The sequence below is a fragment of the Phyllosticta citribraziliensis genome (assembly GCF_038025025.1).
Source record: "Phyllosticta citribraziliensis strain CPC 17464 chromosome Unknown J3D65scaffold_6, whole genome shotgun sequence".
In the NCBI taxonomy this organism is placed as follows: domain Eukaryota; kingdom Fungi; phylum Ascomycota; class Dothideomycetes; order Botryosphaeriales; family Phyllostictaceae; genus Phyllosticta; species Phyllosticta citribraziliensis.
The window spans coordinates 874,721-901,120 of NW_027117343.1; the positions used below are offsets into that span (position 1 = coordinate 874,721).

The following is a 26,400-nucleotide window of genomic DNA, read 5'->3' on the forward strand; positions in this document are numbered from 1 at the left end:
TCGCTTCTGCACCATTTTCCTGCCATTGAAGCAGTGAGTTTAGCCATTTGAGCGGGGATCGCGTGGAGTTGACGCGGCTTCGGGTGCCAGGTATACGGGAAGTCCCTATCACTCGATGACCATGCATTCCACCCCATTCTGCTCCAGCGTTGAAGAGCAAAAGTTCTTCATGTATCGGCGCTGTATTCGTTTCCAGGTCTCAACTCCCCGTCTTGAAGAAAGCATCCCATCCGAAGGCCCGCTACGTCAGACATGGAGAACAAAAAAGACAGCATAGAAAAGCCAGAGGCTGAGATCGCTGAGGGCGTGGTGGAGTACGGAGCAGATCAGCAAAAGCTACGGGATATTGCAGGGGAATTGTATCTCGAGGTGCAACAATACCCAAGGGAGGAGCTCGAAGCCGAAGGCAAGAAAGTGCTGCGAAAGATTGACAAAGTGATACTTCCAGTGGTAAGCGAACATGCTCAAAGGATCTCGGTTCATTTACTGAAGACAACATTCAGATCTGCATCACTTGCATGCTACATTATCTCGACAAGCTGTCCCTCAACTATGCCTCAGCATATACCCTCAAGGAGGACTTGGGACTCGAAGGGTAAGGCGCGCTCTCTCTATCGTTAGTTCTGACCCGGAAGCTCACTCAAAGTCAGCCAACGCTACTCGTGGACCGCCGCCGTCTTCAACTTTGGCTACCTCTTCTGGTCCATACCAGCCAACATCATAATGCAGAAGCTTCCCGTCGCTAAATTCACCGGTGGTCTCCTGCTCGGCTGGGCCGTTGTCCTCGTTTGCCATGTCGCAGCCACGAACTACGCTGGGCTGTTGGTACTGCGCTTCTTCATGGGCATGTTTGAGGCCAGCATCTCGCCGCTCATCATGACCATCACGTCCATGTTTTATGCGCGCGACGAACAGCCGTTCCGCATGTGCCTGTTCCTAGCCTTCAATGGCGTCGCGACGATGTTGGGCGCGCTTCTGAGCTACGGACTGGGCAACGCGACGGGCAGCTTGCTCAAGACGTGGCAACTCATCTTCTTGGTCATTGGAGCGCTGAACGTTGTCTGGGGCATCTTGTTTGTCAGTCCACCCCCTGATGCCCCCTTTCCGCTGTCGTCAAGAGAAAAATGGCCTGACTTTAGCTGCAGCTCATCCTCACGCCCGACTCGCCCAGCACGGCCAAGTTCCTAACGCACAAGGAGAAAGTCGTCGCCATCAACCGCATCGCAACCAACATGATCGGCGTCAAGAACGCGCACTTCCAAACCAAGCAGTCGCTCGAAGCCCCCACCGACGTCAAAGTATGGTGCCTAACGCTGATCGGGCTGGCCTGTGGCATCATCAACGGCGGGGTCTCCAACTTCTCGTCCGCGCTGCTCAAGGGCTTCGGGCTCTCCGGGCTCAACGCCACGCTGATGCAGCTGCCGAGCGGCGCCATCGAGTTCGTCGTCGTGCCGCTGTGCGGGCTGGCCGCCGGCCGCTTCCGCGACACGCGCGCGCTGTGGCTCGTCATAAGCTGTCTGCCGCCGCTGGGCGGCCTCATCGGCATCCAGTTGACGAGCCTGCAGCACCGCTGGGCGCTCGTCGGCTGCAGTTGGCTGCAGTACATCTTCGGCGCCGCCATCATCCTCGCCTGGAACCTCTTGACAACCAACGTTGCGGGCCACTCCAAACGCGCCCTCGCGACGGGCCTGTGGTTTGTGTTTTACGCCGCGGGCAATGTGGTTGGCGCGCAGGTCTTTTTGGATCGCGAGGCCCCGCGGTACCATTCGGCCATTATCACGCTGTCGGTTTGCTACGCTGGTATTATTGTTGCGACGTCGGTCTTGCGGCAGCTCATGTGGTGGGAGAACCGGCGGCGCGAGGGCAGCAGCGGGGACGAGGCGACGAGGGACGGCTTCATGGACCTGACGGACCGTGAGAATCGCGGGTTCAGATACGCCTTGTAACGGCGTCGACATGAGTCGGGGACTATTGGAGCATCGACGCCATGGGTCGAAGACGGCAAAGGTAATGTCATGGGAGCGTTCAGACATTGCAGAAATGGATAGATAATAGACGCTAGAATATTTGATCATGACATTCTCCGCTCGGACAACCACCGACAGTCCCCAACATCACCCCTGAAGGCATCTCGACCCAACTACTTCGTCCGCTCCGGCAGCCTGCATCGCAATCAGCGCCACGCCTCCCACGATCCCACCCAACACGACCAACAACATACTCACTCCTTCTTCTCCTCGGCCGGCGCTCCCTCCGCAATCGTCACCTCAAGGACATCCTTGCCGACACCACTCGCCTCGACCAAGCGCAGCGCCGCCTCGACATTATCCTCGGTCAGCACCGTCGTGGCGGGGAAGGTCTTCGCGTCGCGGCCGGCGCCGGCCCAGCGCACGCGGATCGTCTCGACGCGGTCCGGCTGGCTCTTCTTCTTGGCGTACTTTGCCAGGAACTCTTGCGTGTTGACCGACGTCGACGCCACCGCTTCGATCTGCGACGTCAGGTCTGCTAGCTTGGTGCCGGGCGAGATGAGGAGCAGTTCGTGGCGGGAGGACGAGCCGGCGATGGTGAAGATGATGGGGAAGGTGTTGCTGGAGGCCATGGTGTTTTGTGGTGGTTGTTGTTGTTTATTTTATGGGTTGAGGAGGTGATGGACGGTGGCGCGGTGCCTTTACGATGTTTTTTGCGAGTGATGCAGGAGAGCTTGTGTGAGCTGTGCGAGGTCTCCGTATAGCGTGCGTGCGTGCGAGAGGGAAAGGAGGACGAGTCCGGCGCGCTGAACGATGATATAAACTTTGAACCAAATCCGTCGTCCCCCGAGGGGTGCCTCGATCTTTATACGTCCCAGCCACCGCCCCGACAAGGCTACCTGCCTACCCGGCAGACATCATTCATCCACCTGGTCAGACACGATGATGCCAACCAACCAGCCAGCCAACAGCAAGTTTTCAGTCTGGTCCGCCGCCGCCCCGTTAGGTGCTCCAGTAGCACGCGTGAGGCCGCACGCGCGGCGACGTCACCGTGCAGCCGAGCCATGGATGCGCGGCAGGGGTGGGCTGGCCAATCGCATGTGGAGCCCCGCCGCCAGAGAAAGTCGCAAACTGTCCGTCTGTCTTGCTTGCTTGCGTGCGAGCAGCAAGATCACCCGGCCCGTCCCAGCTGTCAAACTGACTACCGTAGTTTGGCGGCGCGCGGTGGCTGATGGGCTGCGGGGATCGTGGTGGAGAGAGCGTTCCGCTTGAGGAGCTCGCAGTCTTCCGACGCATACGTTGTCGATTGTGGAGGTGTTGTTGGAAGTGGTCGTCGCTGGACATGGTTGTGGTGCTCTTACCCCTGTCGCGTCGGCCAGGGGGTGTTTCTCTCGCGTCGCACACTGCGTCATTGCGACCACTCTGGCCTCGGGTAGCTGCGACAACACCAGTAAAATCTTGGAAGACTCGATGAATTTCGGTCTACGTGCAGCGCGCTGCCTTGTTTCGCCGTGCACCGAAGAAGTGGAGCTGGCCGAGGCGAGCGCAAGATGGAGGAAATGGTAGATATGTAAGGTAGTACAAACGGGGGGTATAACCAAGCTCGAGTCCCCGCAACTGTTGAGCGTCATAATAAGAAGGAGATTCTAGCAGAAAGACAATGGACCTCCCGACATGATGGTCATGCAAAATAGCAAAGAAAAAGAAGGAAACTTTTTCCGCTCGCCCTGATTACAAGAAAAGGTATTACAGCAATTACAACGCGGCAATCAGCTCGCCGCCCTTCTCGGCGGCAACCATGATGCCAAACTGCGGGTTGACGGTCAGCGGCGCGACAACGCTGGCATCGACGACGTGGACGTTGTCGGTGCCCTGGACCTTGAGCGCCTCGGCGTCAACGCACGACCCGATGCGGCAGCTGGAGCTCCAGTGGTTGACCTGGCCCTTGGCGTACTGCGACGGCGTGGTGATGTAGTTGACAATCTCTTCCTTTGACGCGTTGGCGGGGATGTTGAGCGGCGTCAGGCCAGAGCCGGGAAGCGCCTGGAACAGGTCGTGGATGAACTGCGCAATGTCGCTGGCGTCGCGGCCCGCGGCGTCGCTGTAGTAGATGTCGTCCGAAGGCCCAGCAACGCCCTTGGCGTCGACTTGCACACGTCCCGACGAGAGCAGCCCGCTCGTGCCGTACACGTTGAGCGTGATGGTCCGGTCGTCGACGTATTCGCCGTATCCGGCGCTGTCGATGGTGCCCTGGACGCCAGTCGGCGGTGTGCCGTCCGTGTGCGGCATCATGGTCCAGAAGACGGAGGTCTGCGAGGCAAAGGTGTAGGGTCCGCTCTTCGAGCCGAGGTACATGAGGGTGTCCGACGTGATGGGAGACTTGTAGGAGTAGGTGTACGAGGCGATGCTGGGACCGGTGAGTTCGATGAAGGTGTTGGGGTTGTCGAAGAGACCATCGCCGACGGCCGTGTTGTTGATCCAGGTAGAGGGGTTCATCGAGTCGGGGAGAAGCTTGTTGGACTCGAGCTGCGAGAGAGTGGCTGGATCACCGATTCCGCTCATCATCAGGAGCTGGGGCGATTGAATGGCGCCTCCGCTCAGAACCACGCGGCCGGTGGAAGAAAGGGGAATCGTCACCGTGGTGCCATTGAACTTGGCCACGACGCCGGTGGCCTTCGAGCCGGACCTCTCGACGCGCTGGACGCGGACACCGCTTTGGAGGAGGAAGTTGGAGCGGCTGAGAGACGTCTGCAGGTAGGTGGTGACAGGTCCTCCGCGCTGGCCGTTGTTATAGTCGTACGCGGGCCGGCCAAAGACCTTGGTCTTATCATGGGGCTCATCGTTGATGACAACGTTGGAGTAGCCAGCACTGTCGACAAGCCACTTTTTGGCAGCCTCGTATCCCGTCTGAAGATAGAAGTTGCCATCGGCAGAGTAGTTGGTAACAGACTTTTGTCTGCTCAAAAGCCGCTTTGTTGCCGCCTCGAGGTCGGCATCCTTCCAGCCGTCAGGATGAAAGGTATCCCAATCAGAAGAAGGAGGTTGGAAGAAGAGTCCTGCATTGATTGCGCTGGAACCGCCAATCGTGCAGCCTCCAAAGGCGGCGGTCTCTTCGCTTGCGCACGTCAAGTCGCCGGGGTCGTCAAATACACTTTTGTCTGTCGCGGTTGATAAGCGGAAATTCAATCAAGGTTGAAGGTTGTAAACAAGCTTACATAGACCCGGGATGTCAACGCGACTCATGTTGGTTCCCGCAAGCCAATCAGGCTGCTGCGAGCCGCCAGTGATGCCATATGACTTGCCCCCGCCTTCAAGCAAAAGCGTCTTCTTGCCAGCTTCGCTCAGCTTGTCGGCAACGATGATACCGGCCGGTCCGGCACCAACGACAATGGCATCCCATTCTTGCGAGGTCCAGTCTTGCTCGCCAAGCGCAATGGTCAAAGGTGCGGCGAGAGAAGAGCAGGAAAGAAGAGCGACGAGGGGTATGTGTATTAACCTCATTGTGAAGAATTAGGAATCAAAGAAGATAAGAAGGTGGAGGATTAAATGTATCGATAGTTCATGAGAATGGCAGGGAATCTCTCTCCGCGTGGGGGAGATTCATATATGCAGAGAAGCAAAAGAACCGAAGAAGACTCCGCCACAAGGCTGAACGGATCTCTCGTGAGAAAAAACAAAAACAGAGCATCAATCGAGCCCGACGGGCGCGAGGCCTCAGGGCAGGTCATTCCGCAGCATCGTATCTGGCGATCCCTGCTCTGCACAGATGTAGTCATCAAATAGGAACGGCCGTTAGCAATTTCCCTGTCGAGGAAGACGGGAAGCCGTCCCAGCGCGGCAATGGGCGATAGCAAGGCCAAGAGAGGACGTCATTGGCGATCAGATCGATGACAAGAATGACAGCAGTGGGACAAGAAAGGGCGAAGACGGCGTTGCCGTCGCGCATGGTGTTGGCCGTTTGGCATGGTGGTGGTGTAGGGCCGGAGAAAAAAAAGGCGAGCTAGCCGACCAGCCGCCAACACGAGGGACCCTAGATCTGCAGGGCTATTAACAGCAAGGGGCCATGTTCAACACGAGCTTGCAACCCCGTGTCTTCCTTTTTTCGAGAACAAGTGCAAGGGCAGCACGAGGAGCGGCCTCTGCAATCGGATGGGAGAGGCAAACAGGGGGTGCGGAGCCCGTGCCAATACGATGGTAGCTCTCCTCTTTGGGACGCATTCAAGCAAAGCTTGGCAAACCTTGAGCTGAAGAATGTATTCCGTAGGCCGAGTCTTTTCCAGCTGTCATCGAGACTCGGTAACCCCGTCAGGTAGCCATCAGGGCGACATGGCGTCCAGGCTAAGCGTGTACCCGGGCTGGGACGCCAACTCTGTTCCGCGCGCGTCCCGGAGCGAAAGCGAGTTTGCACGCGCCAGCCGCCTGTACTTGAAGCGGTGCCGCCCCGGGTCGTCTTGGTCGCATGCAAAGGCCCTGTCGCGCGGGAGCCGTTGCCAGACTTTGGCCAAAACCCGGAATTCCGCTTCTTCATTGCTGCAGCGAATATGCAGTCTCAGCTGCAACAGCCAGACCCAGACACCGGTCACTGGCCACGACCAATGATCCTTCGAGCTTCTTGTCCAGGAGGCGATGTGTCATCGACAGCAGAAAGCCCTCTCATTCTCAGTCTCGCGGGAGCGCCGCCAGCATGCTTACGCTCGCTAGGTCTATGAGTTACGTACGATCCGAAACGCACCTCTGATGCAAGGGAATCATTCAAAGCAATGCAAGCCTGCCACAAGAACCAAAGGAAACGGAAAAAATGCACCTCACACCGCCACTACTTTTGCCCGTACACCACCCACATGGTATAATACGCGTGTACCTTGGGATTCCTGACGGCCTTTCGCGCCTCGGCACACAAAACTTCGGCCTCTTCTCGAGACCACCCAAGGCCCTTGGTGATTGGCCCGTTCAATCCCATATTGAAGGCATCGATGACGGCGGCCTGCATGTATAGGCCGGCGGTTCGCAGCAGCTGGTTTTTGGCCCACGGTCCGATGGGTACTTTGATCTCGTGCGTGGTAATGTTCTTGAAGCCGGCGGCGCGGAGCTTCTCGGGGACCTTGCCACCGATGTGAAAGTCGCTGCCGAATTCTTTCAGGCCGTCGCGCACTGCTGCCGTGTACTTGAGGTACGCCCAGTCGGGCGGAATACTGTTATCATCCGTCTTGGGAACAAAGTCGAGTTCTTGTATCTCAATGTAGCCGTTGGGGGTCAACCAGCTAATCACGAGGCTGTCAGAGTCGCACGCTTGCAGCGAGGAGGGCCATTCTTACTGAAGTGCGCTCGCGAGAACCTTGGGCCAGTCCTTGACGGCTGGCGCCATGGCGCGCAGATGGATGAGGTCGAAGGGAGCAGAATATACCCATTCGCTTTCGATGTCGTCTACCAGGAATCTGACTGGCGCGTTTCCCACATCAGCATCGTCCCTGCGCTACAAGATGGCATGTTCACTCACCATTTGGTGGCACGAAGCTGGGCTGAATGGGGCTGAGGTCCACGCCCACAATCTCGGCGCTAGGATAGGTATCCCCCATGTCGACAGCCCAAATCCCGGTACCCGTACCCTTTGCGCCGTCAGCATGTCCGCACGCTTCAAATCGACGACTGCCGTACCAGATCCAAGACGCGACTCGGGTCACTGCCAATTGGGGCCAAATGGAGCTTGTCGCCGCACACGGCCACGGTCATGGCGTGCTTCATATCCTCCCTGTCCTGCTCCTGCTCGTCGTTGGGGAAGATGTAGCGGCCCTCGCAAAACTTGTGGTAGCGGCGGCCGTTTTCGAAGTTGTAGTCGCGGACAGAGGAGCTGACGCTCGTCGTCATGCTGCCATTGTCGTCGCTGTTGTAGCCGGACTCGGCGTCGCTAAAGTCCTCGTGGGCCTCGATTTCGGTGCGCGCCTGGGCAGCGGCGTCGGCGACGTCCTGGGGCGATGCGGCGATGCCTGGAGAACCAAAGCTGGACTGGGAGCGCGGAGAAGAGCCAGGCTGGGCGGCCATTGTTGGGAAGGTGTTTCGAAAGGAGAGGATATGCGCGTGGTCGTCAGAAGGACCCACGGACGCTGCGAGCTGCTGCCGGTACCCGGTATCCGGACAGTCCAGGTGAAGGTACAAGGTGACAAGGCCAGGGCAGAGGTCCAGGTAGAGGCAGAGACATTCTTTAAGTCCGGGCGGGTGTGCGGCGCGGGGGAGGGTGAATCAAAGGTATATAAGCGGGTCTGGTGCGTATCCAATGTAAGCTGGATGCATGAGCGTCGGTCCGGCCCTCATCAGGGCAAAAGTCGCCGACACCGCGCCGCTTCGGTCCACGTCTCCGTCTGCCACTTCACCTGAAGAAAAGACAGATCCACTCGAGATTCACTAATGGACTGCTCTTACATCTTTGTGGTGGCGACCGGACCGTCGCTCACTCGCCGCGCAATCGACAAAACCCAAATGATCCATCGCAGCAAAAAGAAAAGAAAAGAGAAGAGACCAATTGTACCAGCACACCAGCACACCAGCACACCACACCACCACCATCTGATGCCTGGCCCTTCCAAATACCTAGGTATTCTCGCCCCGGATTTGCACCTATCCGAAGCCCCGGGTCACGCATCACATCACGCAGGCTCGTTGTGCATCGACTGCCTTGGCGACATGCGGCGGCGCCCTGCAAAGGGCCTCGTTGGACTGCCGTGGTGCTCACCCACCGATGCACTCGAGCCCATGTACGCCTGGTGCGTGCCCACGCCCTCGCCCTTCTCCACGTCCATCATGGCGTCCTTGGTCGCCAACAACTCGACCTCGTTCGTCTGTGGCGTCCAGGACCCGTCCGCTTGCTGAGACGTGTCCATGCCCAGCCGCGCCAGGATGCGCGCCGTCTTTGCTCGCTGCTTCTCGCGCACCTGGTGCGACGGGTTCTTGGTCGGGTCGTTGGCCTCGTCGCCGTCCTGCCCCGGGTTCGCCATCTCGTACTCGAGCGTCTTGATCAAGAGGTAAAACCCAATCGCCAGCACCGCGCCGGCTGCCGGAGCCGCCCAGTAGATCCAGTGATTCGAGTCCCACGTGTTTGTCACAACCGCTGGGCCGAGGCTGCGGGCGGGATTCAGACTGCCTCCGGTGTAATACACGCCCGCGAGTTCAGCCACAAACAGCGCGAGCCCGATTCCCACGGGGGCGATAAACGTAGCCTTGTGCTTCTCTTTGGCCAGCATCAAGATGCTGCAGACCCCCCTTGTCAGTACCACGCAACCAGGTGGGCAGGGCGTGAGCAACGTACGTAAATATGAGCTCGGCCGTCATGACCATCTCAATAATAAAGCCCTGGGCGATCGACGTCCCATCGCTGAGAGTCGTCTGCACATTGAGTGGAGCCGGGAAAATTCCCAGTACCATCCCGGACGCGGCGATTCCTCCCAGGATCTGAGCGACAAACAGGCAAAGTGCACGCCACGCCCCGAACGCTCGTGTCACCCACAGCGCCAGTGTCACCTGCAGTGAAACATTAATCAGCGTCTCATCAGCTTCAGACGGAGTCGCCGCCAAGTGCCGGGCGCGATCGAGGGGCTGCCGACTTACCGCAGGGTTGAACAGGCCGCCAGAGATGCGGAAGAAGATCCAGACGTTGACCATGAGGCTAAAGCCAAAACAGAGCGCAATGTAGAGCATGACGGTCGGGTCCCATGGCGGGTCTCCCTCGACTTGATTCGAGTCTGCCGGAGTCGAGGCCCTGGCTTTGGCCACTTCGGTGCCTGAAAAGGCAAAGAAAAGGAACATGGTTGTGCCAACGAATTCCCCAAGGCTGGCGACAAAGTGGTTTTTGCAATTCGTATTCATCCACATGGTCCAGGGGAGCCTCATGGGCAACATGTCGTTGTCTTTTTCTCGGTACCGAGGTGGCGGCGGACTGTCGCCTCTGTCCTCCTTGTGGCCCAGGGGTATCCAGCGCGAGCTTCTCCACGAGTCTCTGCCTGGAGTTTGTCTGGGAGAGCCATCGGCGTACAAGCTTGCTGTCCTTTCTTGCTTTGCGCGCTCTTTCATGTCGTAAAATGACAAGGGCTGTCCGTTGTGATTCAGTCGGCTCAGGTACTTTGCCAAGGCAGGCTCGATGAAAGGATCATATTGAGCGCTCGTGCGCACCTCTTTCGCAGATGATTCAGGCTCCTTCCTGAGATTACCATTACCATTGGTCGAATCTCCGGGATTGATGGTGGTCCCGTTCGAATTTGATCTTTGACGGCCAAAGCCTGGGTTTAGCCTTGCTTGTTCAGGACGAGGGGGTCGCGCATCTTCCTGGCTGCCCGTTCCTCCATCTTTGAAGACTCTCAGATTTGTAGGTCGCTGAGGCGTGGTACGATTGCTGTCCCACGGAGGCCTAGGCTCGTGCGCTTTGCCGTTGCCGGGCCCATTTTGGTGTTTTCCCTGGAATTGCTCTCTTGCTCTTGAGCGAGGCGGAATTGGCCTTTCGGCTGATTGCGGGCCTTCAGACGGCGAGCCGAAAACAAACTTGGACGCCGTCGGAGAACTAGGGACCGAGCTTGCTTGATGACCCAGAGGCTCGTACGGGTTTTTTGTGGGGTTGAAACGCTCATAAACAGAACGATACTGATTCGAATTACTGCCAGACATGTCAACAACTGAACAAAGTAGACTGATGACGTTGCAAGAGACCAATCAGCTATGCTTGAAGACAAAAGCAAAAACTCCAAAGTTGCTCTGCAAAATGTGTATGCAAGAAAAATCGTTGGGGAAGAAAAAAGCTCTTCCAGGTTCAGGTTTTGGATATCATCTGGAGCTTTATACATCTGTAGGCTCCCTCGTGCAGCTGTGGTTCTGAATGGCCTGATTACCAGGGCAACATGTATCTTGAAGGAAAAGCAGCACAAGCTTTTGGAGGCTTGCGCCATCCAAGATTTGCTATGGCAACATAGCACAGGACGTGAGGGTCTGTAGAGACCCAGCATGGGAAGCCCAGAGAACAGTTCAGCTGGTGGGATAGCCAAGCTTTGGACAACGACTTGGGCACCAAATTGGCGGGACGGACGAAAACAGAGATGATGCCAGTTCTGAGCTCTCGAGACGGCGTCTAGATGAGCTAGACGCTGGGAAACAAGACCATTCAGTGTAGCGATGATCCCTCAGCCGTGGACGATTCAACATCGGGAAAAGAAGACCTCCATGGAAGAGACATTTAACGATATGAGAATTCGGTGCACCATTGGACAAGCGACGTTCTCGGGAACGGGCCGAGGATATTGAAGAACGAAATACGAACGTTCCGTCGTCTTATGCCGCAAAACATGAGGGTCGGTCATGCTCCGGGCCAGGAAGGAATCGAGAACCTGCTGATCGCTGGTACAGTCGCACGAGAATTTCGTGAAACATATCCGGCTACAATTTCCACGATGTCCTCATATCAGACAGGGCAAAATTCCATCTCAAGGGCTTCTCAAAGCAAACAGCTTCGAGCGGACCGCATGAGGTCTTTTCAAAGTGGTCGTCGGCAAGACGGTTTGGAAATGTTGAATAATCCAGCGGCTGAGAAGTTGGATGCCCGACTTGGTGGCTGAATCTTGGGATGAAGACAGGTGAGTTGTCAGTGTTTACTGTTGTTTGGAAGTGGTGAGTTGGCGTGGAGAGGGGACATAGGTACCGAAGTGGACGGGCCGATGCCGAAAACACAACCAAACCCTGTCGCACCGGCCATGGCTCCGGGTCCACAGCCGGACTCTTCACTCACCTCTCCTCCGATTTTGTCAAACAACAAGTTGCAGACTCCAGCCCGCCTCATATTGGTTGATCGAAGCTTTATGGGGATATTCAGATGCAAAACCGGTTGTCTTCACTGAGCGGTGCAAGTGTCGCGCCCGTCCTTTCGCTTGCTGCACCGCTGCCGAGTGCCGGCCACAGTCGACCAATAATGTCGTCCACGTCTCATCTCCATGTCTTTCCAGACCTCCACGCTATCCAAGCTCCGCTCCTGAATCTCCTGAGCGGCTCGTTCCTTCGAGGTCCTCTTTTTTGCTCTGACCTCTTCTCCGGTCAAATGTTCTCAACACTTGCTCTGTGCTACTCAGCGCCCTGCTGCCAACAGTGTCATTCGAGCAAAAGGCTGCGTTTTCATCGATCATCAACGCGCGAGACTCTCATCACTTGAGAATACGATTGGTGTTTCAGAATTGACACTTCGCTAAGCCATGATTGCCAAAAGCCCGGGTCAGAGCAGCAGAGCAGAGCTCTTGCATCATGACCTCGATTGGCTGATCCCGACGCCCTGACCGTGTCCAGGTTTTGGACTGTTGCAAACGTCTCAAGGGTCCCATCTCTTGACGCACTGGATGCCACTTTATCAGCACATTTGTGGAAGCTCCGGTGCTCGAGCAGGACATGGCGGAAAAGGGACTCCCCACTCGTTGTTGATTTATAGCCGTGAGAGAAGTCGCCAAGAGCAAGACAGAACCCTCCCGTCACGATGCTGTTGTTTAATCTGGCTCTGTTCGTGCTTCCAGTCCTTTCTTCGACGACCCCCGGCCCACCACCAGGAAACGGAACAAAAATTCGCACTGTTAACACAAAAGTACAAACGATTCACCAATTCGAGGAAAACACCTGGGCAGAGAATATTGCCATTCGCCAGGACGGAACCCTTCTCGTTTCCTTGCTGTCGAAGCCCCAACTCTACTCGATCGATCCGACTGAATATCCGTACAACGTCCAACTAGCCCACGAATTTGATGGCTGCGCAAGCGTCCTTGGCATCGCAGAATACAGGAAAGACGTCTTCGCCGTCGTCAGGGGAAACTTTTCCATGGAAGTGACGGAATGGGTGCCTGGGACCTTTAGCATCTGGAGGGTGCAATTCACGTCGGACGGCCAGTCCGAATCGTCGCAAATCACCGAGATACCAGAGGCAGGCGGGCTAAATGGGATCGCAACGCTCAACCCCAAATCAGGCATTCTGCTCGTAGCGGACTCTGTCAACGGCGTCGTCTGGCGCGTTGGTGCCGACACGGGAGACCGCGTCGTCGCGCTCCGTGACGAAACAATGACACCTTTCGGAAACTCATCAACGCCAATCGGCGTTAATGGCATCAAGGTCAAGAATGGATACGTCTACTATTCCAACACGAACAAGCAACTGCTCTGCCGGGTTGCCGTCGACACTGATAGTGGAATGGCCACGGGACCATTTGAGATTCTCGCCACCTCCTTCATTGCCGACGACTTTGCAGTCACTATCGACGGCTACATCTACGCTGCGGGAAATGCGGCGAACGACGTTAAAAAGTACCATGTCAACGGGACTTGGGAATCAATCACGGGCGGCTCTGATCTCATTGGACCGACTTCTGTCGCCTTTGGGCGATCTTTCGAGGACGCGGACACGCTGTACATAACCAAGAAGAAGACACCAGGCCTCGTGAAGATAGGCATATGAACCCAACCATGGACCCCAAAAGAGAGAAGGAATCGTGCGAGGACCAGGAGTAATTGTGTTGAATGAGAAAGAAGAATGCAGAGGTCCAGAAGAGTAATGAGCGCCACACTTTACGGTGGCTGTTCGACAGAGAGAGAAAAGACAACATACCACGCCAAACGCCCTAATGATAATCGAAATTGAAAGCGCTTTCGCTGATGCTCCACCTCCGTGCTACTCACAATTCAAAATACCACCCCATGCTCCTCCTTTTCAAATCGCGCCGCCAGGGCCTCTGCTCGACCCACTCGACCATCTGGCCCATGCGGACGCCCTCTTCGTCTGACACGCAGTCCTTCTCCGTCAAGCCGTCTTCGACGTGGAAGACTGCAATCTCGACACGCCGTGCGGGTGGTTGCGTGATGAGCATTTTTCTCCAGGAGGCTTCCTTCGGATCGTGTGCTCTGTCTCCCCGCAGTATGGCGTCACCGCCGTACGACACCATGGGCATGTAACCGCCGTCATAATCTTCCTCGGGGTCGTTGAGTATTCCAAGTCTGAATTTCTTGGCCAGCAGTTTGTTGAGCTGTGGTTTGGCGATCCGGGGCGACTTCTTCAGGTCGCCATGGTTGAGCGACACGTCCTTCAGTGACGCATTTTGGTGCTTTCCTCGCCGAAAAGGAACAGGTGACAGGAACAGCGCTCGCTGCAGCGTCGTCGAATGCCGGATGGTGGCGTTCCAGATGTGGCAAACCTGGTGGGCCGAAATCAAAGATTGGAAAGGAAGTTGGAGAAGAACTTGTTCCAGCAGCTCAATGGTGAAGAGGACCTGGTGGGCGGCGGAGGACATGTTGAGCCTTGCAGCAGCGTTGAGCGTGCGCGCGGAATCCCGGTTTTTCCAAGCCCTTCAAGTACCCCTGCCCCTGATGCGCGTATGGCTTGAGAATTGAGTGCTGACGCTCGGCTAGCAGTGGCAGATTGCTAGCGCTGACAGTCGTGACGGTGTAGCGTCGCCGCGGACGGCTTGCATGCGAATAGCATTGTTGAATATAGCACTGGCAAGTTGCCGTCGACGCAGTGCCGCGCTGGAAACTCTCGGCATGTCCGAGGAATAATTTGGTTGATCGATCGACAGACGCTTTTACAATTGCGGGGAGAGGGAAGCGCAAACAATCCGTCCACGTTGGTCGACAGAGTCTGGATCCAGTACTTTGGCTGGACGTGTCACCGGCGGGAAAGCTAGGCTGTCTTGGTGGCTAGTGTCGGATCAGCCACCCCGTTCGAGAACCTCACCTCTGCCTCATCGTTGGAGCGCGCTTCGGCGTATGTACCGCGATTTTGCGTTGCGCGTCGACGATTGTCAACGAATGTGATCCACGGGACTTTGTCACCCGTGTACACCTACAGAACAAACAGCTGTCTCGTCTGCTATTTTGCCATTGCTCTTAGCAACAACAGGCCAAAATCCAAGAAGCAACCATCAACCAGCTTTTTCGACCAACTGACCAGATTGACCCTGCATCGAAAAGAAAAGGCTCCAAAATAGCACAACAACAAGCCAATCGGCCGCCTCACTCAGCGCATCTGTCGCTTTGCTCTCCTACCTGAAACCATCGTTGCCCCAGGGCAGCAAGCAAGCGGGTGCCCATTTGGGTGTGCTCAAATCGTTGCGACGCGGGCCAGCCCGGCGGGAATGACCCTGGCTCCCGTCGCGCTTCTCACAGAGTCCAAGGGAATTTTTCCAAGGCATCTTTTGCTGCAGGAAAATCACGAGGGGACCGGCATAAATAGTCTGTCCAATGGCACCGTTGCCCCGGCACCATGCAAGGGCAACTCGGAAGCAGCTGGCATCGCCCGGGGTGCTCCCGGAAGTGTGCAAAAGAAAGCAGAAGCTCTTGTTCCTGCACCTCAGCTGAAATCTTGACATCATAAGTGAAGCACAAGAGCAGCAGCAATGCTGTGGTTTAATTCGATTGTTCTCGACTCAGAACCCTGAAGCATACCTTACTTATCGACGGTGATGGAGCTTGGACCCCCCGACGTCATTTCTTGTCGATCCGGCCCGTGTGGAGAGCTATTGGCCTCGTTCTTCAGGCGTTTCAAGATCCGTGACCTCGAAAATTGCGCAACCAAACGACGAAGCTGTGCAACACCGCGCTTCTCATTCTCCATGACTTCGCAAGATACGCGCGCAACGACTAGTTGCGGGGTGCTGATGGGAATACCTTTGCCCGGGCGGTCAAGGTTCCTGATCCGAGCACACCCAGAACTCTTGCCTGGACGTTTCTCGGCGTGTTCTTTGCCTGCGGCCAGCTCACCATCAGGAATCCAAGGCCCTTTGCTTCAGCTCTCGAGCATCAGAAAATTGGGTCAAGGGGAGATTCCCATCATCGCCTTTAAACCTCACTGCCATTCTGCCGTCATATGCAGTTGCTCCCGCCAATCACAATTTCCGGAATGAACTCCTTGCAGCCAGGATCGGCTTATCTTCTGTCGTGCTGGATCTCATTGGTTGCACAGAAGCAAGGCAAGTCTTGAATCTGCCTGTCTTGGAGTGAAGGAGAAGCGGTCATCTTGAATTCTAGACATTAGACACCGAGAAACGTTCGTTCAGAACATGGGAAGCATTGGAAAGGAAGCATCCAAAGTCTCTGCTATAAACACAGGGCTGCTAACAACGGTAGAGCCGCATCGCTAGTCTTGCCATACACACGGGCCGGCATCGGCAACGCTGCTCTTGCGTGCGATGTCATGGGTCCGGGCGGCAGATGCAACATAGCGTTGGATGAAAGAAAGGGCATCCTGGCTCTCCCATTCGCGCCCAAACTTTAAAGGCAACTTACTGCCATGAAACGTCCGTGACCGCGTCGCCTTCTCCATGTTTCCACGCTGCTCACGAGTCTGGAGGCCGATTGGACGCAGAGGCCGCTATCTCTTCATTGCCGCATACCTAACGCTATCAATATACCTGTACTCGTCGTTGCTGGACGACCCGATACTCTCCAGCAGCAACAATGGCCCAAGTCCGATAGACAAACTTATCGAGGAAGCTCAAACGACTTTTGCCCAGGTTCTCGAGGGCCGCTCGAACACGGTCCGGAGCGCCGCGGCGCGGTACCGCATCAGACGAGGAAGACACCCACCGCCGGGATTCGACGCGTGGTTTGAATATGCGCAGAGCCGCGATGCCATCATTGTAGAAGATTTCTTTGATCAAATCTACCATGACTTGGAGCCGTTCTGGGGACTGCCGGCAAGATACACTCGCGAGGCAGCCGCCGCTTTTCAGCCCACGGCAGTATCAGTTCGCAATGGCATTGCAAACAAGAAAGATGGAGAAGATCGTGTTTGGATGAATCTGTGGTTTGGTCTCGTCAACAGCATCGCGCAGACGCAGTCACTACCGGATGTTGACTTGCCCATGAACATCAACGACGAATCTCGATTGTTTGCTCCGTGGGAAGACATTAATGATTTCATGGCCAAGGGCAACGCCACCAAAGATATGCCGGAATCTGCGAATGTTATACAGAGCTTCAGTGGGCTCAGCGATCTCAAAGACCCGGTGGCGCCGCCCGCACAATGGCTCGAAGACTTTAAAGAAATGTGGCCGGCTTTTCGGGACGGCTGTCCCCCTGATAGTCCAGCTCGACGAAACCAGACGGAACTCGATCTTTCCGTGCCTGCGCTAGACTATTTGAACGGCCTTAGCAAGGACTTTCCACCCTCGTCGTACTACGGCTATATTTACAACTGGACCAAGGCTACGGATCCGTGCATGCACGCCCATCTGCGCGGCCTCCACGGCTCTTTCATTGAACCGCAATCGACATCGATCACGAAGCGTCTAATCCCTCTAATGGGCGGTTCGAAGCTCTCCAAGAATAACGAGATTCTCATCCCACCTGCCATGTATTGGAGCGACGACGAGCACTACTCGGGCGGCATTGATCACGGAGTTCCTTGGGAGAAGAAGATTTCCAAGATCGTTTGGCGGGGCTCTGGGACAGGAGGACGAAACCGCGAAAATACATGGCCACATTTCCAACGCCATCGGCTCGTTTCCATGATGAACGGAACCACTGTGTCGATTGCCGAGAGACAGCAGTACAAACAACTGGAGGAGCAACACAAGCAGCAGAAGCAACTACCGTCCAACATGTACAACCCAGACCCAAACACGACCACCTTTGTCCTGCCACCTCCACACCTCTACAACATCGACGCACACAGGCACCGCCGTCTCGGCGCCTGGCTCTCGCACATCGCCGACCCGGGCTTTACCGACCTCCTCTGTTTCCCGCACGAAGACGGGCCGCGCTGCTCGTACACGGCGCCGTACTACAACCCCGTCCCCGACCTGCCCATGCGCCTGCAGTACAACTACAAGCTACTGCCGGACGTCGACGGCAACTCGTTCTCCGGGCGCTACCGCGGCTTCCTGCGCTCTTCCTCACTGCCCCTCAAGGCCACCATCTACCGCGAGTGGCACGACTCGCGCCTCTTCCCCTGGATCCACTTCGTCCCGCTCGACAACACGTACGCCGACCTGTACGGCTTGATGCAATACTTTTTGGGCACGGGGCGCACGGGCAGGGGCGCCAGGGACGACAAGGCCAAGAAGATTGCCCTCGACGGCATGCATTGGGCCGAGCAGGTCTTGCGCAAGGAGGACATGCAGATTTACGTGTATCGCCTCATTTTGGAGTTTGCAAGGTTGTGTGATGACAAGCGGTCGGTACTGGGGTGGGTGGATGATCTCAAGGCGGCGAAGGTGCAGTAGCACGCGTTCATGTGGAATGTTAGGAGACGATGCTGCTTGGCCGAGATTTGGCTTTTGGTATACCCCTTTCCCCCGTTTTTCCTCTTTCTCCTTGCGCTGTTCTTGGGTTTTGTGGATTTGGTCTCGAAATGTGGCGGGTTGGCAAAAAGGGCGCAGCATGCGGTGGATTCGTGTCCTTATACTTTGCTTACGCTTTCTAGGGTCTCTGGTTGCTCTGTCTGCGTCTTTCTGGTCATATGAACGACAGCAAGAGCCCCTGGCCAGGGTAACCAGCGAGATAAAATCTAATGTATCGAATTCATGTCAGTCCTGGTCTTCGAAGATGAAGGGCTTTGACCAGTCGCCGCTGGTACAAAGCACATCACACTTCAATGTTCACTCGCCCCATATCTTCGACGTTTTTCCCAGAACTTAACACAGTCCTCCTTCTTTCTGGAACAGACCACGGAATACTTCTACAGCTTCCAAATGAGCCTCACTGGCCCTTGTGTATCAACAACGGGACAAAAGAAGGATAGTGATGAATGGTATCCACATCTTGGCCCGCAATATGTGGTTGAAACATGCAACATTCAAGAAGAAGGATGGGATATCGACGAAGCTTTTGGAACCAACCAGCATAGCGTCGTCTGCAGAAATGTTGACAGCCGACTGTTTCTTGGACCGGCTGCCGGTGGAAGGTTCCATTTTGTCTGAGACGGCTCTGCAATTCGCAATTCACCACTAGCAAATAGCAAACCTACTACATTCCCCTTCCCTCCCTTGTCGGTCTTTAAGCGGCGATATTTCTGAAATTTGTTGCTGTCCCTTTGCCCTTTCTCGCCATTCTACAAGCAACGATGTTTACGAACTCTGCTGTCGACCCCTCTCCTCGACTTCTCAGGTTTCCGCTCCCTCCAGACTACTCGGACCTTGCTGCCAACCCTTCTCCTCAACTCAGGTTCCAGCTCCCTGAAGACCACTCCGTCACCAACAATCTCGCCACTCCGCCCAGCATGCTAAACTACACATCCATCGAGGAGCTCTACCGCCTCCCCATCCTCGAAAGTCCCGAAGACTTCAACCTCTGGCGCGCAGTCATCGAAGACTACCTCACATCGCTAGGCCTATGGCACGAAATCATGGGCGCGGACCCGGACGTCGTCCCAGCCAAACCAAACAAGGACAACTACTGGTTCGCGCCCTCCCCTTTCAACAGCAAGCCCTCCGCCTCGGCCATGAACACCGGGTTCCGCAGCTTTGGCTTCAAGGACCCTGCTCCCGCCGTCTTTCAAGTCAAGAGGCCCTTTCAGAATGAGAGGTACCGCAAGGATAGCAAGGACTTTTGGGAGTGGAAGGCTCGCGATGCGCGCGTGCGTATGGTTATGAGGAGCACGGTTTCGGAGGATCTGAATCGGAAGCTGCCGGCTGGCTCGGCGCATGAGATGTACACCTTCATTTGCAAACTGTTCGATACGCATGCGGTCGCCAAGGAGGAGTCTAAGGAGGAGGCCATGAAGGAAGCCAAGAAAGAGCTCAAGACGGAGGTCAAGAAGGGGATCAAGAAGGAGGCCGAGGAGGAGGTCAAGAAGGAGGTCAGGACGGAGATCAAGACGGAGGCTGAGGAGGAGATCAAGGAGGATTCCAACGAGAAGGCCAAAGACAAGGTCAAGGGAGAGTCCAAGGAGGAGGCCAAGGAGGAGGCCAAAGAGAAGGCCTAAGGGCATGTATCAGGGGACGACATGCATGCCGTAGCTAGAAACCCCTTATGCACAAAGATGGCACCTGAAATACCAGCAGGCAGTGGATGGAACTAGACGTGGAGTTGATGAGCAAATTCGGAAGGGTCATTTCAAGAGAAATTTACAGTAGTGATTTTGTGCTAGGAATTCCTGAGCGTCTAGAGACGCGTTCGTCAGCGAATGCCAGCCCATATGATTTGGATTTGAGCAACATGATGTCTGTTCATGACAAACAAACCGTTGCGACCGTTGAAAGCTCCTCGTGCACATTCATCAGTCAGCCTCGCAGGCAGTCGAATGTTCCTCCTCAGCTCGCCTAAACTCCTCAATTCGTCGAATCATGTTCCTGTGACCCTTCATCACAATATGTTGCTACTTATCAGAACGCGGCAGCCAATCTTGCAAAAGTTCTCCTGGGCCAACTCGGCCCCCCAAACAGCGCGGAAAAGTGTACCTAGCTCATCAATGTGGCAAGCCTGTAATCTACACACTCAGGAGCACATCTGCAAAGTCTGTCAGTGGAGCGGAAACAGTGTGGGCCTGTTCGCCTTTTAAACATCGAAGTCCTGTCCGCACCACGTCACAAGGAGGCATGTAATGTTGGGAATGGGGCATGTGGACAACGCAGTTCAACCACACGCCAACGCACAGCCTTCTCATTGAAAAGACAGAAAAGCAAGTCAGATTCCGCGTGGTCGCAGCTGCAAGACCTTTGAAAATTCCTCCCCCTTGCCCCTTCCCGCTCCCCGCCCCCAAGCAATACAAAAACCCAAAATCCCACTTCAACCACCACGTACGACCACAGCACGTAGAGAATTCGGAACCCCGTCCGCTCTTCCATAGACAAGCTACGTTGCGGGCGATTAGTAGTTGCGTGGGTGACCAGCAGCGAATCCCGCCTGTTGTACGTTTTGTTTTTGTCCTTGGTCAACCAATGATTCCTTGTCGATTTTTTTGCTTCGATTTTCTGTGGGCGGGAGGTGGTTGGTGCGTGGTCGGCTGTGCGTGGGGCGGTTGGTCTCGGCACAAGGGCGATCATTGAGCAGTCGTGATGGACGCACCCGTGTCGATGTGAGGAGAGCTTTGCGCGGTTGTTTGTATGTTGTGAGATGGCTCTGGTAAAGTCGTTTTAGTTGTGCGTAACATGCACAAGTGTTTCTGGGATACTGACTGCTCATTTTGGGAGTCAAAGTACAGAAGGGCCAGAATTTAGGTGTAAAAGAAGTTGCTGATAGAAGAAAGAGATTCAGCAATGAGAACAACGATGACTTCTCTTGACCCTGGTCCGTCATGCAAGATGGGAAGTTGGCGATGAACTTGCGAGTTTTCGGCAATTCCTAAAATTCCAGGTTTCGCGTGACAGGCAGAAGGACCATGTAGTATAGGAGATTCAGGATTATGATTAGTATACTAAGCGGACGTTTGTGCGAGTTGTCCGATGCAGAAATGCTAGTTAATGCCTCGAGATGTACCAAGATGCGCCGTATGAACAACGAAAACATGCACAGCATGTACAAGTTTCGGCCTCAGGCCAAGGCCTTGTAGGCCAACTTCCTCACTCTCCCCCACCCACCCTCAAAGTCTTCTTTTTCTCCAATCGTCCGCACCTGCTCCACGGCCCTCTGCGCGCGAATCATGTCCTCGGTAAACCATTCTCCGTGCAAGCCATAGGGCACGCGCTGGGGCAGGCGCACCCGCGCTACCACATCGCGCATGTGAGTTGCATCTAGGACCCACAGCTCCGAGACGGCGTTCGGTGGAGCTTCGCCATCGGCGTCGAGTTGGCTCTCATCAAAGGCGTAGAAGAGAAGGTAGCCGTCATCTTCTGATTTAGCTTCCGCGCGCGGAACGAAACGAGCTTCTTGCGCAAACCAACCGACCGGCATGTGAAAGCATCGGATAGGGTCGTCAGACTTGGCAGTCCCGGCTTCTTGCGCGGCGAGTATGGATCCAATGGGGCGCGTGTCGACACAGCCGGTGATGGGAGTGGGCGGATTGGCCTCGGCGCGGCGGAGCAGCGTGTGCACGTCAAGTTTGGCCAGAACGTCGATTTTGGCTGCTTTGCCTAAGGCCGCGCCGAAGGAGGAGGTGCTGGTGCTACAGCCGTAGACGTAGCGCGCGGCAGCCATGGAGAAGAAAGGATTGACGGCAGGGAATTCAAGGGGGATTGCCGAGAGCGCAAATTGGTGCGAGATGGTCGGCTTGTCTGGCGTTGTGAGCGGGAAGCGATAGTAGTAGAGTTGGCATTGTTCTTCTTCGTCGAGCGGAGAAACAATATAAGCGGATTCGATCAAGGGGAGTGAGTCCTCAGGCTTCGACTCGAGATCCGACGCCGCATCAAAGGCAGATCCACGGGAAATGCCGTTCAGTGTTGGCTTGTCTGTTTGATCGAACTCGTAGCTGTCGAAAAACGAAATTGGCTTTTTTGGTACAATGGAGTAGTCTGCAAGACTGGGATTTCCGAGATTGCCGGCTGTGTAAACAACAGTTGCCGAAGTTAGACGGCATGCTAGGAGGTTGACAGCTGAAACGTTTTCATCCTTTCCTTCAGAGTCCCAGGCATTTGCGGTGTGGAATATGCAACATGCTGAAGTTTCGAACCATTGCACTTGAGACGGGTTCCGCCGTGGAAAGACGCCAAACCTGGATGGGGCAGACGGGTCGTATGAGAGCGTAGGTCGGTTCTTGAGGAGATTCAAAGGATCCAAAGTCAGGGGAAGGTCCAAAATCACGGTGTGCTTTTTCGAAACGCCAAAGTCATGCATCATTTTGCCGCCTGAGACGCCGCGCACCGGTTGATTCAAAAGTTTAGGAACAGTCGGGCCCTTCGGTTGCCTGTCTTGATTCGCCGGAATGATGGAATAGTGGACGTACGGGGGCGCAAATGTACAGTGGTAGAGCAACATTTCTTTTGTCACAGGGTCAACCTTTGGATGGCCAGTCGTCCATTCTTTCATGAAACCGAGCAGCCCATCACCTCCAAATCCAGCCTCCTTCTTTTCGTCTTCCGGCTTTTCCAGAGCTTCCCCGTCGGCTTCGTTGCCGTCGAACCAGCCTACGGTGTCCAGACTTGGCAGAGCGATTCTCATTGGTGGCCCACTTTCACAGGTTGCCAGTGCGCGTCCGTCGTGGTAATATATGGCGGTGTTGGCGACGCTGATTTTCTTGATCGCTTGACGAGATCCGGGTAGAAAGGACAACACGACGAGAAAGATGGTCCTCGTAATGCGCGAAATGATGCGAATCAGGCTCGAAGCTGGATTGACCAATGTTGCAATGCTTGGGAGAATTGGGTGTCGCAGAGAAGGGTTGGTCGTAGTGGCCAAAAAGACGTCGGTGAGAATGTACTGGGCCACGAACTCGGGCTCAACTTCCCCAGTGCTCCCTCTTTTGAACAAGACGCCAGAGAGCATGCCGTCGCCGTCAAACCAGTGGGCGTCGCGGCCCAGGTCCTCGTTGGAGACGGGGTTTGCGCCATTGCGAACATACTGGCCGCCGACGAGTTCTCGGGGAATAGTGCCAGTATATGTACACGGGGTCAAAGGGCGGGTCTGGATGATTGGAGCATAGTTGCCAGAGAGATATCTGTATGGGGTCAGAAGCTTTGAAATTGGACAGTTGGAGCAATTGACGTACGGGTGTCTGTCGTCGCGTCCTTTGAGAGGCCGCATTGCAATTCAAGTGTCGTAAAAGAGCGAGTCAACGGCACATGAAGACGACGGGCGGCGGTCGCGAGGGGACATGTCGAGCAGGACATGAGGGAGTGACAGGGGAGCCGGGGGCGGGGAAGACGGTAGTGCTAGTGGTGAGCAGGTGGGCACATGGGCAAACGGGAAGTGCATGGCGCCGATTTCGAAGCAGTTTCCTGGGGCAACTAGGATCAGTCGGGCATGACATGACGTTGACGGTCGAGGGTGCGGGGACAGAGTGGTGAGCCGTGTTTGAGAGTAAAAGCGGCACGTCAAAGGCCCAAGCGCGATCGCCAAGTCGCTTACTTAGCTCGGATACGGTATGCATCGCCCTAAGCGGGACTGCCGAGCTCGCCCCGAGGCCGTTGGGTGGCTGGCGCTGCTGGTACCTTGCTGCTACCCTCAACACCATGTCCCGCAGCTAGCCAACTCAAATCTTGCTCCAATCCCATCTCGCGCTCTTGTCTTCCCAGCCGCAACTGTTCTGCTCTGCGCTTGCTCGTCACGTCACGTCTTATCGCTCCACCGCTCGCTCGTCCTCCGCGCACGTTCCTGCAGCTCCCTCGCCGGGTAATGGCATAGCACCACGCACCCTTCCGCTGGCTGCGCAATGGGTTTCGACTATGCCCTTGTGTACGCCGTTTCAACCCTCCACTCCCGTCTCTCTTCTGACACGTGAGCTAGACATCTCAAGTATACCATTCCTCCAGCCATTGTTCTCTCCATCGCATACCGTCCTCTCTTGACGCGCCTCGACCTGTACCGAATCGCCTTTCTCGTCGTGGTCAGTATGCGCCGCGCGCCTGCCATCAATCTGATCCTCTCTGATGTCTGTAGATCGCCGTCCTCTCCACCATCCCTTGGGATTCTTACTTGATTCGCACCCGCGTGTGGTCCTATCCTTCCCATGTCATCATCGGCCCGAAGCTACTCGATATCCCTGCCGAAGAGGTCTTCTTTTTCGTCATACAGACCTTCAACACCTCGCTCCTGTACCTCTTCCTCAGCAAACCAGTCTTCCATCCGGCATACCTGCACACCGAAAAAAAGTCGCCTAATGCCGGATATTTGCGGTTGTCCCATTGGGCGCTATTGAAGCGGGGAGGCCAAGCCGCCCTGGCACTTGGCATCTTCATCAGCATTCGCATGATCAAAACCGGCGGCCACGGCACATATCTTGGTCTCATCGTTTTATGGGCATTTCCGTTCTTGCTGCTTTTGTGGTAATTTCAAAATACGACCCACAATTAGACGAGGCTGCTAACGGCATATAGGAGTCTAGCATACCAGTTCCTCATTAATCTTCCAAAGTATAGCATTGGTCTTCCAATTGCAATCCCGACATTGTACCTATGGCTTGTTGATACACTCGCTCTGCAACGAGGGACATGGGTAATCGAAAGCGATACGAAGACTGGCATCCATCTCTGGCCAGGTCTCGAAATAGAGTGCGTCACCACTTGATAAGCTTCCGCATTCGCTAACCTTACCCAGAGAAGCTTTTTTCTTCCTGGTAACCAATTGTCTCATTGTCTTCGGGTTGGTCGCGTTTGACAATGCTCTGGCTGTGCTCAACGCGTGCCCAAAACATTTTCCCTCGGTCCCGGCTTGGCCATCACCCCTCTTACTCGTCCGCGCCCTGTTGTTACCCGTCAGTGAATACGATGGAGAATATCTTGGGGCATTGCGGGAGGCATTGGTCCGCTTGCGCCAAAAGAGCCGCAGCTTCTACCTTGCGAGCGGATCGTTCCAGGGTAGATTGCGCATGGACCTGATAGTGTTGTAAGTTGAAAACGCGGTCAACAACGCAGTTGCTGACACGTGCAAAGGTACTCTTATTGTCGCGCCGCGGACGATCTGGTCGACGAATCATCCGTCGGCCAAGCCAAAGAATGGATTGCGAAAATGCGCAAATTCCTGGACATTTCATACGAAAAAGGCGGACAAAGGGATCTAGCCTCCAACTTTATCGACAAACAGTTTCCTCAAAGATTCAAATCCGCTTTCCACCATCTTCCAACGGCCTACCTCTCCCGGAAGCCACTGTATGATATGTTGGACGGATTCGAAATGGACATTGCTTTTGAAGTGGCTGGCAATGACACCTCCCGCCATCCCATCAGAACAGTTGCGGACCTTGATCTCTACGGGGCACGTGTAGCTGGGACAGTGGCCGAGTCCATTCTGGAGCTGGTCTTCCATCACCTTCCCAGCCACGTGACGACCAAAGAAAAAGCGCGGCTTTTGAAAGCAGGGGCTCGGATGGGAATCGCATTGCAGTATGTCAACATCAGTCGCGACATTGCGGTCGACGCGCGCATTGGGCGCGTCTACATTCCTCTCGACTGGCTGGCTGAGCAGGATCTCACTCCGGCGGCGGTCATTAAGAATCCGTCGGGAACGAGGGTCGAGGCACTTCGCTTGAAGCTCCTGGACAGAGCATTCGAATTATATGACGGGGCAAAGGACGCCATCGAGAGCCTGCCCGAGGATGCCAGAGGGCCGATGAGAGTGGCCGTGGAAAGCTACATGGAGATCGGCAGAGTCATCAAGCAGGAGGGCTACACGGTGCGCGCAGGCAGAGCAACAGTGCCAAAGAAGAGGCGGATCCGCGTGGCTTGGACAGCGCTCAGCGGGCCTGCCAGTACCGCTGCGGTCAAGGCTTCGTCACGATGAAGTAATGTAATGTGTACGATGGGGGAGTTGTATGTAGTTAGCTTCGGAGATACCCATGTTGATGCATTCGGGTCGTTCGGAACAAACAGACCACAATCAGCTGTTTCTTTGACACTTGGTGGACGAC

General features: G+C 55.5%; 11 protein-coding genes across 11 annotated transcripts; 5 read left to right on the forward strand and 6 right to left on the reverse strand.

Annotated features, from left to right (window-relative positions):
• The first annotated feature begins 134 nt into the window (after positions 1 to 134).
• On the forward strand, positions 135 to 2,084 carry J3D65DRAFT_364531 (allantoin permease). Its single transcript, XM_066795667.1, has 4 exons — positions 135 to 450; positions 504 to 595; positions 651 to 1,077; positions 1,146 to 2,084. Exons 1-4 carry the CDS (start codon positions 253 to 255, stop codon positions 1,944 to 1,946), a joined length of 1,518 nt encoding a protein of 505 aa, XP_066655212.1. The 5' UTR covers positions 135 to 252; the 3' UTR covers positions 1,947 to 2,084.
• Positions 1,890 to 2,801, reverse strand: J3D65DRAFT_624283 (uncharacterized protein). The gene is made up of 2 exons (XM_066800229.1): positions 2,222 to 2,801; positions 1,890 to 2,162 (listed from the first exon to the last, which is right to left on the reverse strand). The coding sequence occupies exon 1, from the start codon at positions 2,597 to 2,599 to the stop codon at positions 2,222 to 2,224; it is 378 nt and encodes a 125-aa protein (XP_066655213.1). The 5' UTR covers positions 2,600 to 2,801; the 3' UTR covers positions 1,890 to 2,162.
• Positions 2,802 to 3,516: 715 nt separating this feature from the next.
• On the reverse strand, positions 3,517 to 5,952 carry J3D65DRAFT_364489 (cellobiose dehydrogenase). Its single transcript, XM_066795666.1, has 2 exons — positions 5,183 to 5,952; positions 3,517 to 5,125 (listed from the first exon to the last, which is right to left on the reverse strand). The coding sequence occupies exons 1-2, from the start codon at positions 5,466 to 5,468 to the stop codon at positions 3,723 to 3,725; spliced, it is 1,689 nt and encodes a 562-aa protein (XP_066655214.1). The 5' UTR covers positions 5,469 to 5,952; the 3' UTR covers positions 3,517 to 3,722.
• A 722-nt stretch (positions 5,953 to 6,674) lies between these two features.
• J3D65DRAFT_364586 (S-adenosyl-L-methionine-dependent methyltransferase) lies at positions 6,675 to 8,307 on the reverse strand. The gene is made up of 4 exons (XM_066795669.1): positions 7,623 to 8,307; positions 7,465 to 7,573; positions 7,283 to 7,406; positions 6,675 to 7,228 (listed from the first exon to the last, which is right to left on the reverse strand). The coding sequence occupies exons 1-4, from the start codon at positions 8,004 to 8,006 to the stop codon at positions 6,784 to 6,786; spliced, it is 1,062 nt and encodes a 353-aa protein (XP_066655215.1). The 5' UTR covers positions 8,007 to 8,307; the 3' UTR covers positions 6,675 to 6,783.
• Positions 8,308 to 8,417: 110 nt separating this feature from the next.
• J3D65DRAFT_624295 (aquaporin-like protein) lies at positions 8,418 to 10,656 on the reverse strand. Its single transcript, XM_066800231.1, has 3 exons — positions 9,567 to 10,656; positions 9,268 to 9,479; positions 8,418 to 9,209 (listed from the first exon to the last, which is right to left on the reverse strand). The coding sequence occupies exons 1-3, from the start codon at positions 10,614 to 10,616 to the stop codon at positions 8,609 to 8,611; spliced, it is 1,863 nt and encodes a 620-aa protein (XP_066655216.1). The 5' UTR covers positions 10,617 to 10,656; the 3' UTR covers positions 8,418 to 8,608.
• A 1,582-nt stretch (positions 10,657 to 12,238) lies between these two features.
• On the forward strand, positions 12,239 to 13,533 carry J3D65DRAFT_364669 (uncharacterized protein). Its single transcript, XM_066795670.1, has one exon. The coding sequence runs from the start codon at positions 12,460 to 12,462 to the stop codon at positions 13,423 to 13,425; it is 966 nt and encodes a 321-aa protein (XP_066655217.1). The 5' UTR covers positions 12,239 to 12,459; the 3' UTR covers positions 13,426 to 13,533.
• On the reverse strand, positions 13,191 to 14,654 carry J3D65DRAFT_624299 (uncharacterized protein). The gene has a single exon (XM_066800232.1). The coding sequence runs from the start codon at positions 14,252 to 14,254 to the stop codon at positions 13,643 to 13,645; it is 612 nt and encodes a 203-aa protein (XP_066655218.1). The 5' UTR covers positions 14,255 to 14,654; the 3' UTR covers positions 13,191 to 13,642.
• Positions 14,655 to 15,858: 1,204 nt separating this feature from the next.
• J3D65DRAFT_571153 (uncharacterized protein) lies at positions 15,859 to 18,172 on the forward strand (the record flags this gene model as incomplete). The annotated part of the gene is made up of 2 exons (XM_066797633.1): positions 15,859 to 17,488; positions 17,546 to 18,172. Coding segments are annotated over exons 1-2 (1,833 nt in total), but the record flags the coding sequence as incomplete, so codon positions are not given.
• Positions 18,173 to 19,478: 1,306 nt separating this feature from the next.
• On the forward strand, positions 19,479 to 20,068 carry J3D65DRAFT_624302 (uncharacterized protein). Its single transcript, XM_066800233.1, has one exon. The coding sequence runs from the start codon at positions 19,546 to 19,548 to the stop codon at positions 19,885 to 19,887; it is 342 nt and encodes a 113-aa protein (XP_066655220.1). The 5' UTR covers positions 19,479 to 19,545; the 3' UTR covers positions 19,888 to 20,068.
• Positions 20,069 to 21,331: 1,263 nt separating this feature from the next.
• Positions 21,332 to 23,830, reverse strand: J3D65DRAFT_677095 (carotenoid oxygenase). The gene is made up of 2 exons (XM_066803635.1): positions 23,545 to 23,830; positions 21,332 to 23,493 (listed from the first exon to the last, which is right to left on the reverse strand). The coding sequence occupies exons 1-2, from the start codon at positions 23,577 to 23,579 to the stop codon at positions 21,435 to 21,437; spliced, it is 2,094 nt and encodes a 697-aa protein (XP_066655221.1). The 5' UTR covers positions 23,580 to 23,830; the 3' UTR covers positions 21,332 to 21,434.
• A 166-nt stretch (positions 23,831 to 23,996) lies between these two features.
• Positions 23,997 to 26,367, forward strand: J3D65DRAFT_624305 (Lycopene beta-cyclase). Its single transcript, XM_066800234.1, has 6 exons — positions 23,997 to 24,230; positions 24,282 to 24,381; positions 24,435 to 24,820; positions 24,872 to 25,045; positions 25,092 to 25,379; positions 25,427 to 26,367. The coding sequence occupies exons 1-6, from the start codon at positions 24,208 to 24,210 to the stop codon at positions 26,271 to 26,273; spliced, it is 1,818 nt and encodes a 605-aa protein (XP_066655222.1). The 5' UTR covers positions 23,997 to 24,207; the 3' UTR covers positions 26,274 to 26,367.
• Positions 26,368 to 26,400: the final 33 nt, after the last annotated feature.

Bases quoted from the DNA above. Each gene is read 5' to 3' on its own strand.
- J3D65DRAFT_364531 (XM_066795667.1), top strand. From the start codon at position 253: ATGGAGAACAAAAAAGACAGCATAGAAAAGCCAGAGGCTGAGATCGCT. The intron at 596-650 runs GTAAGGCGCGCT...ACTCAAAGTCAG, and splicing joins GAGGACTTGGGACTCGAAGG to CCAACGCTACTCGTGGACCG. The intron at 1,078-1,145 runs GTCAGTCCACCC...CTTTAGCTGCAG, and splicing joins TTGTCTGGGGCATCTTGTTT to CTCATCCTCACGCCCGACTC.
- J3D65DRAFT_624305 (XM_066800234.1), top strand. From the start codon at position 24,208: ATGGGTTTCGACTATGCCCTTGT. The intron at 24,382-24,434 runs GTCAGTATGCGC...TGATGTCTGTAG, and splicing joins GAATCGCCTTTCTCGTCGTG to ATCGCCGTCCTCTCCACCAT. The intron at 24,821-24,871 runs GTAATTTCAAAA...AACGGCATATAG, and splicing joins CCGTTCTTGCTGCTTTTGTG to GAGTCTAGCATACCAGTTCC.
- J3D65DRAFT_624302 (XM_066800233.1), top strand. From the start codon at position 19,546: ATGGTTATGAGGAGCACGGTTTCGGAGGATCTGAATCGGAAGCTGCCG.
- J3D65DRAFT_624295 (XM_066800231.1), bottom strand. From the start codon at position 10,616: ATGTCTGGCAGTAATTCGAATCAGTATCGTTCTGTTTATGAGCGTTTC. The intron at 9,480-9,566 runs GTAAGTCGGCAG...GTTTCACTGCAG, and splicing joins GCGGCCTGTTCAACCCTGCG to GTGACACTGGCGCTGTGGGT. The intron at 9,210-9,267 runs GTACGTTGCTCA...GGGGGTCTGCAG, and splicing joins ACGGCCGAGCTCATATTTAC to CATCTTGATGCTGGCCAAAG.
- J3D65DRAFT_364586 (XM_066795669.1), bottom strand. From the start codon at position 8,006: ATGGCCGCCCAGCCTGGCTCTTCTCCGCGCTCCCAGTCCAGCTTTGGT. The intron at 7,574-7,622 runs GTACGGCAGTCG...GACGGCGCAAAG, and splicing joins CGAGTCGCGTCTTGGATCTG to GGTACGGGTACCGGGATTTG. The intron at 7,407-7,464 runs GTGAGTGAACAT...GAAACGCGCCAG, and splicing joins CAGCTTCGTGCCACCAAATG to TCAGATTCCTGGTAGACGAC.
- J3D65DRAFT_624299 (XM_066800232.1), bottom strand. From the start codon at position 14,254: ATGTCCTCCGCCGCCCACCAGGTCCTCTTCACCATTGAGCTGCTGGAA.
- J3D65DRAFT_624283 (XM_066800229.1), bottom strand. From the start codon at position 2,599: ATGGCCTCCAGCAACACCTTCCCCATCATCTTCACCATCGCCGGCTCG.
- J3D65DRAFT_364669 (XM_066795670.1), top strand. From the start codon at position 12,460: ATGCTGTTGTTTAATCTGGCTCTGTTCGTGCTTCCAGTCCTTTCTTCG.
- J3D65DRAFT_364489 (XM_066795666.1), bottom strand. From the start codon at position 5,468: ATGAGGTTAATACACATACCCCTCGTCGCTCTTCTTTCCTGCTCTTCT. The intron at 5,126-5,182 runs GTAAGCTTGTTT...CAACCGCGACAG, and splicing joins CGTTGACATCCCGGGTCTAT to ACAAAAGTGTATTTGACGAC.
- J3D65DRAFT_677095 (XM_066803635.1), bottom strand. From the start codon at position 23,579: ATGCGGCCTCTCAAAGGACGCGACGACAGACACCC. The intron at 23,494-23,544 runs GTACGTCAATTG...GACCCCATACAG, and splicing joins GGACGCGACGACAGACACCC to ATATCTCTCTGGCAACTATG.